This window comes from Coffea eugenioides, chromosome 7 (genome assembly GCF_003713205.1).
Source record: "Coffea eugenioides isolate CCC68of chromosome 7, Ceug_1.0, whole genome shotgun sequence".
Lineage (NCBI taxonomy): Eukaryota > Viridiplantae > Streptophyta > Magnoliopsida > Gentianales > Rubiaceae > Coffea > Coffea eugenioides.
Window position 1 is genome coordinate 37,798,990 of NC_040041.1, and position 11,968 is coordinate 37,810,957.

The following is an 11,968-nucleotide window of genomic DNA, read 5'->3' on the forward strand; positions in this document are numbered from 1 at the left end:
AGGGTCTAACTTAGTTCGACCTTGTTCATGATTGTGAACAAAGGCTATGCACCCAAACACCTTTAATGAGACTTCATATGCTAATCGAGACATGGGATAAATTGTTTTGAAAAAATTCAGAGGAGTTTGGAAATTCAAGGTTCTTGAGGGCATTCTGTTTATGAGATATGTAGCAGTTAAAATTGCTTCGCCCCATAGATATTTAGGAACATTTCTTGAAAAAAAGTAATGCCCTCGCCACTTCTAAAAGATGTTTATTTTTTCTTTCAGCTACCCCATTCTGTTGTGGGGTATCATTGCAGGAGCTTTGATGCACAATCCCTTTTTCAAGAAAAAAACTTCCCAAAATTTTATTGAAATATTCTTTTCCATTGTCACTCCGAACAATTTTGATTTTTTCTTGAAATTGTGTCAAAACCATGCTGTAGAATTTTTGAAACACACTTGCAACCTCTGATTTCTCTCTTAACAAATACACCCAACAAACTCTTGTGTGATCATCGATGAATGTAACAAACCATTTTTTTCCAGATGAAGTTGAAATTCTAGAGGGACCCCAAACATCAGTGTGTAATAGAAAAAACGGTTTTGAGGGTTGATAAGGATGTATAGAAAATGTAGACCGATGATGTTTAGCCAATTCGCAGATTTCACATTGAAAGGAAGATGAATCTTTATTCTTAAACAAATCTGGAAATAAGTATTTCATGTAATAAAAACTAGGATGTCCTAGTCTAAAGTGCCATAACATAATCTCTTTATTACTAGTAATAGAGACAGACCCGTAACATGTGTTTTTGATTGGTGTTGTCATATTTGATCCATCTTCAAGGAAGTAAAGTCCCCCATTTTCTCTAGCACATCCAATCATCCTCCCCGTGGTCAGTTCCTGAAACTCACAAAAAGAGGGGAAAAAATTAATCCGACACATGAGATCCCTAGTTAATTTACTTATGGACAGCAAATTGCATGATAACTTTGGAACATGAAGAACTCTATGAAGTGTTAGAGTAGGAGAGATGACAACGGAACCTATGCCAGCTATGACGGATAATGATCCGTCAGCAACCTTGACCCTTTTATTGCCTGCACATGGACTGTAGGTAGAAAATAATTGTGACAAACTAGTCATATGGTCAGTGGCCCCAGAATCAATAACCCATACAATCCGTGGACAAGATGCATTTGATGTTTTACATGAAAGAGCAACAGTAAAAGGATTACCATTTTTAGCAAAAGAACAGAAAGGAGTGAAGCTTTTTGGCTCAGTGACTGAAAATTGTGGAGACTTAAAGAGTTTGTACAGTTGGCTTAATTGTTCCTTTGTGAAGGCTGGTGTCTCAGAGTCAATTTGTTGCTTTTGAGAATCCTCATTCACAGTCTGCAACACCTTGCTATCACCTCCATTTTTCTTCTTGAAATTCGATGGTTTCCCATGTAATTTCCAGCACGTGTCCTTTGTGTGCCACGACTTTTTACAGTGTTCACACCAAGGCTTCCTTCTTTTATCTCCGTCCAAATCTGTCCCCTTAGAAACCAATGCTGAAGTCTCAACTTCATCCTCTGCCTTGGACTTTAGCATCACCTTACGCCTTGATTCTTCTCTTCTGACCTCAGAAAATACTTCACGAATGGAGGGGAGAGGCTTCCTGCCCAAAATACGACCTCGCACCTCATCAAGTTCTTGATTTAGTCCGGCCAAGAAGACATAGACTCTGTCGTTCTCCTCCCGTTTTTTGTATCGAACACTGTCTGCACGGCAGTCCCATTCATCCTCATAACAAAGATCCAATTCCTGCCATAAAGTTACCATCTGATTGTAGTAGGTTGTAACATCTCTATCTTCTTGTCTTGATTTCCACAATTTCGTCTTGAGATTGAAAATTTGAGATGAATTCTCTATATCGGAATACATATCCCGGACAGCGTCCCACACATCCTTGGCTGTGGGCAGAAATAAGTGTGGCTTTCCTATCGATAGAGTTTATCAACCAAGCGATAACTAGAGAGTTCTCTAAATGCCATCTCTTCAAATTGGGATCTTCAGCAGCTGGTTGTTGAATTTCTCCAGTAAGGTGGCCGAGTTTACCTCTGCCATCGATAGCCAGTTTTACGGATTGAGCCCATTCCAGATAATTGGAACCATTTAATTTATGAACGGTTATTTGTAGGGAAGAAGAATTTGAAGCGGAGTAATCTGTAGTTTGGATAACTACTGAAGACGAGGATGAGTCTTCTCTTGTGTGAGCAGTCGATCCAGTCATGGCTGCTCGGTAGTTCATGGCAGGGATTGGTACAGAGCCGGAGCTCTGATACCATGTAAATCTTTAAAAGAAAAGAAAAATGAACAAAAAACTCTACTTTTCTTTATTTTCCCACACCCTAAATATGCTTACAAGGTAGGCATTTATAGGACAACCCTATCATAGTTCTGCCACCACTTAAGGTAATAGAACCATGATTTTAGGGATTACATAATCAACTCATATCCTATCTATTCAAACCTGATTGATCATAAGCAATAAAATCCCATAATCATGGGAGGTAATATCTCTCATGATCATGGGAGATAATTATGGAAGATAATATCTCCCATAATCATAGGAGATAATATCTTCGACAATAAGAAGTTACAATCTGTTGTGAATAACAGAATGCAGAAACATTAGATTAATGTTGGATTAGATGTCATCTAAAGTCACAAAAGAATGAGCTTCTGAAATGCTATACATCTAGAAGTGTTAAATGAAGTTCATGTACTACATATAGTCGTCAAATCTCACAATTTGATGAATTACTTGTAACGCTATCCACCAAATTCAAAAACTCAGTGGAAAATTTGGCTCAATAATGAGCTTGTTGGTAGGGAGAATGGCCTCAACATCTAATTGTTAATGTTTTGTCCATATCTCCTCTGGAGCAGTGTTTGATTGCTTTGTGTTTCACACAACTGAAGTGTTGGATCTTGATATAGATTTCTGTTACTTTATAGCTAGCTGTAGAACTGTATTATTCGGACGTTGAAAAACAAGTCTATGATGGGCATTCTGTTTCAAAATTAGTGTTTCTGTTCTCAGTGGGTTATTCATGCAATTGAAAGTTTTGTCTTCTTTAGTGTTCTTTGATATTTGATATCTGACTTTTGTCTTAAAACTACTGTAGGAAGCCCATCATACACTATTTCTATATGGTGATTAAGGGCACATCTATTACTGTTGTATTTCTGGATATGTGCCAATATGCATTTAATCTATAATGCCAAAAATGATGTCATTGAACTAAAATCTAATCTTAGTTTGGAGTGGTTTTGGTGGTGTTTATTCACTCTCCTGTTGGTAATCCTTGTCTATGGAGTCTGACATGTTTTCATCTCCTTGACTTTTCAGGGGGAACTGGTAAAAGTTTTTGCCAATGAACATAGAAAGATCACTTGCGGTAATCTATTCAACTTTTTAATTTATTAATATCTGAAATTTGAACTTGTGTTTGTTTATGTACTTCTGTTTTATGGATTGACTTTTACTGCAATGATTTGTTGAGAAAGTTCCCAATAGGGGCAGTGGAAGTTTGGTAGTTCAGAAAGAGAATGTTTGCTTAGATTTTAGAAAGAGTCAGGTTGCAAACTCATTTTTGTATCTCCAGCATAGAACTTCCTTGAAGTAAGCGTTAGGTGTTTTCAGAAGATTCTTCTAAAGAACTTGTGGAAATGAGTTTGATGTACTACTGCAAATCAGCTGCAGAAGTGTTCTAAAGTTTTCCTTCTGGCGCCACAGTACATGGTAAATTCCTTTTGATGATAGTACGACTTTATTGAATTCCTACTAGGCTGGTAGAGGGAAACAAATAAGCAGGGTTTACAACTAGTGCATGTGATCTTTGTCATTAAGGAGTTGGCCTCTATCAGCATATTGTGGAGCATGAAGAGCAAAATGAGCTGATCATGACTGTCTCTTATGGAATTTTGAACCTGGTTGACCACTATTGTTGTGTTATGGGTTTGCACAGAAGCAAAATGGATTAAACATATTGATGTGCTTGACAGGAATGTTTTTATGAACAAGAGTGGTGTTCAGTTAAATAGATTGATGAGTGGCTGTTGTGCTGCTAATTTGTACCAATCACCAACTTTGGCTATGGTAATCTATGAGGGTATTTTACCCTGAAAGTCCCTAATGATTTTAGAAGGATTACTGTAGTTCTTAAACTATGTTAGTCATATGAATTTGGCCTTTTGGTATCAATGAAATGTTAACTGTCAAGGAGGCCTTGGTTTAGTGGCTAAGGTTGAGGCTTGGGAATTAGAGGTCTTGGATTCAAACCCCCCCCTCCCCTTTCCCGTTTCTTAAATCCCACACTTCCCCTGCATAAAAGATAAATAAATGAGTAAATAAATAAAATCAAACATAAAAAAAAGGGAAAAAACCCAAGCCTAAATCCTTTATCTGCAAGAGTCAAATGGCTGAAGGATTTCAGGGAATAATTCCAAGCCAAGAGACATCAGTATAGAAAACTAGACCACAAACATGTTTTGCAACTATCCTTTTATATTTCTAACCACCTTTTTATCTCACATACATTACATCACAAAAAGCACTGCAGTGTTTTTACAAAATATTATTCCAAATAATCTCCTACCCAGTACAAGAAGTATAATTTGTTGCAATTTCCCTGCATATATGAGGATGGTTTTTTTTATTGATGATGGTGAAGCTGTTTGATTTATTTGTTAGTTGCAACTTCCCTGCGTGTAATAGTGTGTGTATATATACATGTATATGTATGTGTGTGTGTGTGTGTGTGTGCGCGCATACACGCGTGCACACGTGTATAAAGACACACACACAGAGACATGTCTTTATAGACATATCTATATATATGTATGTGTGTGTGTATATCGATGTGTGTATTGATTAGGTGTTTTTCAAAAACTTTACCGCAGCATTATATCTCCAAAATTTCTCAATTATCCTAGGGCATTCTTAAAATTTAGAAATATATTGGGGTAATTTTTTTACTACCCCCCCCCCCCCCAACAAATTCTCTCCTCGCTCACTCCTCTCTTCCTCCCTCCTCCCCTACCACCTCACCTTTCTCCTCCTGCCTCCCTCTGCCACCTCCCATTTTCCTCTCTTCCTCCACCCTTTCTCCTACCCCCCATGTTTTCCTCCTCCCTCGTTCCTCTCTTCCTCCCTTCCTCCATACCACCTATCCCACCACCTCACCTTCCCCTTCGGCCTCCCTCGCCACCCTTTCCCCATCTGGTTTCCCCATGGCCCCACATTCCTGGCCTCCCTCCCCCTCTCAGATCTGGTCGCGTGACCAAATCTGAGAGGGGAAGGGTGGGGAAGAGCAGAGGGGGTAGGATTTTTGAAGTTTTATTTCTTGCTGCATTTACTGTTCAAAAAAGTTGGTGGTAAAATTGGTATTTGTATAAAACCTGTGGTTTAACAACAATGTGCTTTCAATAAGAGTTGTATGATTTGTCAAAGAAAGGCTATCTGGTTGATTTGTCAAAATAATTGAAGGGCTAACTGGTGCAGAATTGAAGAAACTGGAAGTTGGATGATTCCTGCTATAGATTACTTGTTCTGATGGTCTCTGGATTATGCTTGGAAGCAGTTACAACCTTTTGGATTCTTGTCAGATCCTCTTGTCTGTGAAAAAGCTATGACTTGCTTTTCTGTAGCCGCCTTTTACAATTTAAAAGCACAAGCTTTCATTTTGTCTTACACTACTTTTTTCTACTCTTGTTTTTTCTGTTGGACAGTCATAAAATCTGTTTTCGTTGTACATTTAACTTGTGTCTCTTTTGCAATTCTAAGAGTGGGAATTAGAGTAGGATATTTACGCGAGTTTCTTTTTTCAGCTTCCTCTGCTGTTTTGGCTAAGTTTTGATCCTTTTTTATTTTCTTAATTGTAGTTTGTCTGACAGTTTTTAGAAATGGGCCTTACGAATTGGTTTTCTTTGTTTAGCTTTACTTTTTCGTTGCATTTTCCCTTCTCAAACCCTTTCCCTTCTGCTCTGATACCAGCAACTCCTACCAAACAGGCTACGTAGACGCTGGTGGATGTTGGGTATCCTGTTGACTGACTCATGAGATTAAACTATACCATGAGTTAGAACAATTGAAACCTTGGTCCGGTCCACCTGCTAAATATGTGCTCTGAATGTTAGTGTTAGATGTCCTCCAGTACCTACCTTGTGTCACCACCGATGTTATCTGGACTAGACACTTTACGTTTTTTCTTGGATTTATCCCAAACTTATATTAGCTTAATGTTACTTTTCGGATGCTATTTTATATCTCTTGTTTCTGTGCTGACAAAAAAAAATGCTTGATAGGTCACACATTGTTATCACCAGTGGGTGTAACCATTTGTTCTGAACTTTTGATAGATTTTTTAACTAATTAGTACTGATTGGAGTCTCTAATTGCAGATGTTGAAATGCAGCACTGCATAGAGAGGACACTTTACAGTGGTCATGCTTCATATAAGGTGTCCTTGTCGGTATGATGTCTAACCAAGTTCTTAGCGGATCTATTTTTTACTCTGAAGTTCAATATAAAGTTAAGCTGATACTCCATGTTGATTATTATTTGGTTGCTTTATCTGTTTCACTTTCCTTTGGTCTTAACAGACGGGATTTCTGGATATATGGGAGCCAGCTACTTTAGGAATCAAGAGAGATAGTTATAGCATCAAGTGCAGTGGGCCTAGTGGTGTAGTGGTTTCTGAGAAATTTTCGTCATCAACAATTGTATGTCTCCTTGCTAATCTCTAGATAGGGATATTGTTTGAAAAGGAAGATGAAGTCTGTCATGGCATGCATGCCTTCACCTTTTTTCTGCTTTGTTTTTTTATTAGCTGCACCAGGGGACATAATTGCAGAATTCAGCCTAGATCATTGAGATGCTTAAGAAATCAATCAAAGAACACAGCATATGTAATACATTCACTAGGAAACTTTTCATGAATGCAGTAATGTTGGTATTCCCAATGGCAGTTTTCAGTCTGACTACTGCTGCAAATTGTGTTGAAAATCCTGCTGTTGCTTTCTTTACATGCTTATCGAAGAATACCCTAATGAGTGGAATCCCACATAATTAACCGTAACCCAATATATTTATTTACCATGGCAAAAGGCCTACATGGACTTCCACAGCACCTTTCCTATTTGACTGACTGGCTAAGCAGGGCAAGTTGTGGCAATCAGAAAAAGAACTTGATAGATTTAGTAGAAATGCCTGAGAAGTTAGTTATCTATGTCACATTCTATGGTAACTGAATTTACAGGTAAATTATGTGTTAACTTTGTTCTTAAGGCAATTTACATACTTCTGTTTTAGTTAAATCATGTGAGAAGTCATGATCCATTTAGTAGCTTCGGAAAGTGTATGATTCTGCTGCACAAATAAAAGAACTTAAGTAGTACCAAGGTGGCTATTGAACTTTGCTTTTTGTCTTATCTGACCACTATACTTTTTCACACCAATTTTGTTATTGGACTGTTTAAAGCACCACAATGACCATTCTGTTTAGTGATACCATTTGTATATGGGGAAAGGAAAGTCAAATGTTGGTTAGCCGTCTACTCTATTTTTGGTTTTAGTTTAGTTCTTGATGGTGAGCTGCATTGAAAAAAGGTTTATGAGTAGGTAGTAAATTTTGATAGAATTTTTGGTCATAACTATCCTACCAATTTGGCCATAGTCAAGTCAGTCAGAAAGTATTTAAGAGTAAATGTAAACTTGTATTGCAGGTTATTATAGACATCTACATCTTCAATTTCCTTTGCTTTTTCTTTTTAGTTTTTCTGGTTTTTTTTTGGGGGGGGGGGGGGGGAGGGGAGGTGTGTAGGAGAAGGGAGTGGGTGCTTATTGGGAGTAGTTAATTGCTTGCATTGGTGGATTTGAGCAACAGCCATAGATCTGAGGCTATAGAAGGGGATCCTTATTGACCTAGTTACTACTATGATGTTATTATTGGCATTCAGTAATGGACAATAAGCTAGATCAAAATGAGAGTTTGTCGATTATGGTCATGATACTAGTAATAAGCACACTAGATGGTAAATACCAAACAAGTTCATGGTTGCTACAATTTTGTTGCGTTAATTTAGTTCTTCATACCGAAGAAATCTTTGACAATGAAGTCAATGTGGTTTTCTCATGTTTGGTTTAGCATGTAGTTTTGGCAGTTCTCCTTTACGCATTTTCAATATTCTTGTTGAGGAAGCTGTATGATACATTGCCACAGAAATAGTCTATATCCTTCTTTCATGTGAATTAACAGCTGAAATGGCTAACTTGACACAAAAATTGGCCCATTGACCAAATTGAGAATAAATAGGATAGCTCGTTTCTCTGTGTTTGACATAAAAAATTTCATGTTATACGTGGCCTAAAGAAGTCCCAGTAATTTACGTAATGGCTTTATACATTGAGCTAATGCAGTATCTTAGTAATCAAGTGACGTATTCGGAGTAAGGGCTCCATCCTTTTACTTAATGAGTTGTACTGCACTTCGTTCCTTGGGTTTCATGCTTTTCTCTATTGTCCTTCAATACTCTGGCTATTATGCATTGTCTAGGTATGCATTACATACGCTTTTGATCTTGCCCTCGTTTTTACTAAATCCAGTAGCTTCTTGAGTGTATCCCTGTTAGAAGCCATATCCTCCCTTCTCTTCTAGAAACCGTGTTAGAAGCCTTTCCTCTGTATATTGATACCAGGTAAACTGTGATACTAGATGCAAATCTCTTTTCCATGTGGACTTTTTGTAATTTCTATGCCATAGTTTCCTTTCTTGAAAGAATTAGAAATCCACTCCTGAGTCCTGACAATCAATTCCATCATTAGGCTATCTATGCATCTTTTGAACCTTTAATATATCGGGAATTTTTTTTTTTGGACAATCAGTTAAAAACTTCCAGAGACATTTTACTCTGGGAAGGTACCACTGACGGCGGTCATTTACCTGATTTTGGAGCATCACACAGTACAATTTTGCTTGCTGTTAGTTGATTTTCTTTGGGAACACCATTCTTAATAGTAGTAAAACTGTAAAATTGTCCAACTGTTGAAATTCTTATATGGCTCTAAAATTATATGCTCTAAAAAACTAATTTTAACGATTTTTTTGTATGATGCATATCTTTTACTATTTATGAATTTAACAAACATAATTTAAGATACAAAACTTTTCAGATGTGATTCTTTGTGCCATTCTTTTTCTTTTTCAAGTAATAGGGCTATATTCTCTAGCTTGGCATTTTCCCCCTCATCTGTTTAAGTGATTTATGGTTTCATTTTTATTGTCAGGTCTCTATTCCGTATGGTAGTCCAACAGAATTCTCAATAATTGATGGTCAGGGAATTGAGCGCCTCTTGAGGTCAGAAAACAGTTCAAACGATATAAGCAGGTGCGTTATCAATTATTTGGATGATAGCCGCCGTTGTGTGAGAATGGGTAGCTACTTACTTGAAAGATAAAGATGTAATTACCACCTGAAGTAATCTTGTAGGACTAGAAATGTCTAATTACTACATTGGATGTAATCAGCAGATGAAATTTTGCTAATTTATCTGAAAATTCTTGTGCAACTAAATGATGGATTGAATTCTTTTTCAAAATTTAAAGTGGTTAAAAGGTATCGGGAGGAATGGGTTCATGTATGTGATCCAACCATTTGTTTGAAATTTTGCATCTGCTTCTGTTTTGCAGTTCAAGGGATACCATTGTCCTCATCCTGAGATTATTTGTCATAAGGGTATGGCTTCTTAACTTGCCACTTTTTTAATTTAAGGTTGATTGTTTTAAGTTCTTTCTTCTTAAGTAGCATCAATTTGTACCCAAAAATTACTTTTCTATTCCTTACGCCCCATTGGCTATAAATGTTGACACAAAAATGTATCAATTACCCAGAAAGTTGTCGGGAAAGTTGCAAATGATTTTCTTTAACTTTGAGTATAGTTCTTCTTCGATGTTAACTTCTTGTAATTAACCCCTCTAATATTCGCAAATTGAGGAGTGAAAGTGATGAAACGGCCATAAGTTAGTTGGATAAGTATTTGTCATCTCTGAAGCTTAAGGAGAAATCTAAGGGATCACTTACAAGAAAGAAGAAATTCTAATCTTAAGGGAGCTGTCTGTGGTGATGCCTAGGGTCTTGAGATGGTTCAAGTGTCCTAGCCAATTATATCTCGAAGTTTAATGCTTTTCAGAATATGATGTCTTAAGTGGAAATTTTGGCCTTTTGTTTGGTTGCCAGAGATTTTTGGTTATCATGGAGTCTTTCTGAGTTATTTGATTTTATTAGGAAACTAGTTGGAGTTGTCATTGGAAAGTTCTAGAACAGTTTTACTAGTCTTCTGCTTACGTATTATATTAGGAAATAGGAATTCTTTTTATCTCTTTTTTTTAATGAAAAGTTTTACAGGTCTTTGTTTAGTAGTTTTGTTTTTTTCCCTCAAGATTTCCCTAGTCCCCGTCTTCTTGCCCTCTTCTTTCCCTGGTTACTGTTCCCCATTACTGCTTATGGCCTGGAAACAATCTCAACTTCCTCCAAAACCTCCTCGGCTAGTGCTAGCAGGCGAGATGAGTCGTATTTTGTCCTACATCTAGAACTTGTATGCAGCATTTTTTTAAAAAAAATATTCGTTAACCATGGATGACAATATAATTGTAGCTTCTTTGACACATGAACTAGAAATACATTTGGTTGTTTCTTAAAGTAGTTCTTTGTTTTTGCAAATACTGCTGTAATTGAGTGGTTAAAAATGGTAATCTTGAAATGATTGAGGAATCGATAATTTTGGAAATTGGTATCGTCAAATAAATATAAATCTGGAATTTTGTAAACACAATACGTACTGGTCTTGAGAAAGGCGTTTGGCATAATTATCAAAACGTGGGGAATAAACAAGGGCTTTTATTGCTCTGTTGTGGTATAGTGTCACCTGATGAAGGATTTTTGTAGTTTGATTATTTTGGTTGACACACAATTAGAAAGTGCGCTCGTAGATGGATCGAATTCTATGCTTGTTTGTGAAATGCTGTGCAGTGCTAGTTCCAAGTCCCTTACCTGTTTTGCAAAAAGAGGGGCCTCTAAAATTTATCCCTTTCCATCCTGGTCTTGCAGGCTATTGAAAGGAAGAAAGGTAAAAAGAGAGGTCTCTTCTTCAAGTAAAGGAGTATTGTTCCTCCGTTGGGGCAGATGTGTGATAGAGCATTCTAAATTATTGGTTGGAGAGATGGTGATATAGCAAATTGTAATCGTATATAGCATCTTTGAGCTAGACTTTGTAGTTTAATTTCACAACTTTTGGAATACTTCTGGGTCTATGTATAAAGCCTATCAAATTTTGGCCCATGGGTCTACTCTTCAAGATTTCATTGTTCTCCTTAGAAAGAAGATGCCTTTCCCTCTCTGGCAAAGTAGATTGACAAATTCTGCACCATTCGCCATAAAAAAGGCATATTGTACTTAAACTAAAATGACTTGGACATCAAGAGAATAACATCTGAATTAGGTTTATGAGTTGATTTATTGACCTCCAGAGAAATAGTCCATAAATACATTGTTGAAAAACTGTTGGGGTTAATAACCAGTATGTTGAGATCTCTGACAGCTATCTCATTAGGGCTTGAAAGCAGATTTCAAAAAAAAAAAAAGGTTTTGGTGGCCTCTGGAATAAGAGAATGTATCCAAACTTGATGAGTTGTTTTATAAGTAAATATGGTTACAAATGATTGAAGTTGTTTTTCAAAATAGAAAAGGAATTCCTTTTAATCGTTTTGCTGATTCCAATTGTGACCTAGATCCTAATTTACTTAATCCTTCTATCATTAGAGAATGGAACAGTAACAGTTGCCTTTTGCTCCTGAATTCTAAGACTCATCAATCACTTTTCCCCTGTAGATTCACGCCGATTTCATTTCTCTCGATGGCTTAAAAGACTGAATT

General features: G+C 36.9%; 1 protein-coding gene across 1 annotated transcript in view; it reads left to right on the top strand.

The window, feature by feature from the left end:
• LOC113778857 overlaps nt 1-11,514 on the top strand; it is a 32,863-nt gene extending 21,349 nt beyond the window's left edge. Inside the window, exons 17-22 of the mRNA XM_027324374.1 lie at nt 3,387-3,435; nt 6,440-6,510; nt 6,641-6,760; nt 9,324-9,424; nt 9,727-9,772; nt 11,144-11,514. Coding sequence (XP_027180175.1) covers nt 3,387-3,435; nt 6,440-6,510; nt 6,641-6,760; nt 9,324-9,424; nt 9,727-9,772; nt 11,144-11,191 — 435 coding nt within the window. The 3' untranslated portion in view covers nt 11,192-11,514. The remainder of the gene's footprint in view (nt 1-3,386; nt 3,436-6,439; nt 6,511-6,640; nt 6,761-9,323; nt 9,425-9,726; nt 9,773-11,143) is intronic.
• The last annotated feature ends 454 nt before the right edge of the window (nt 11,515-11,968 follow it).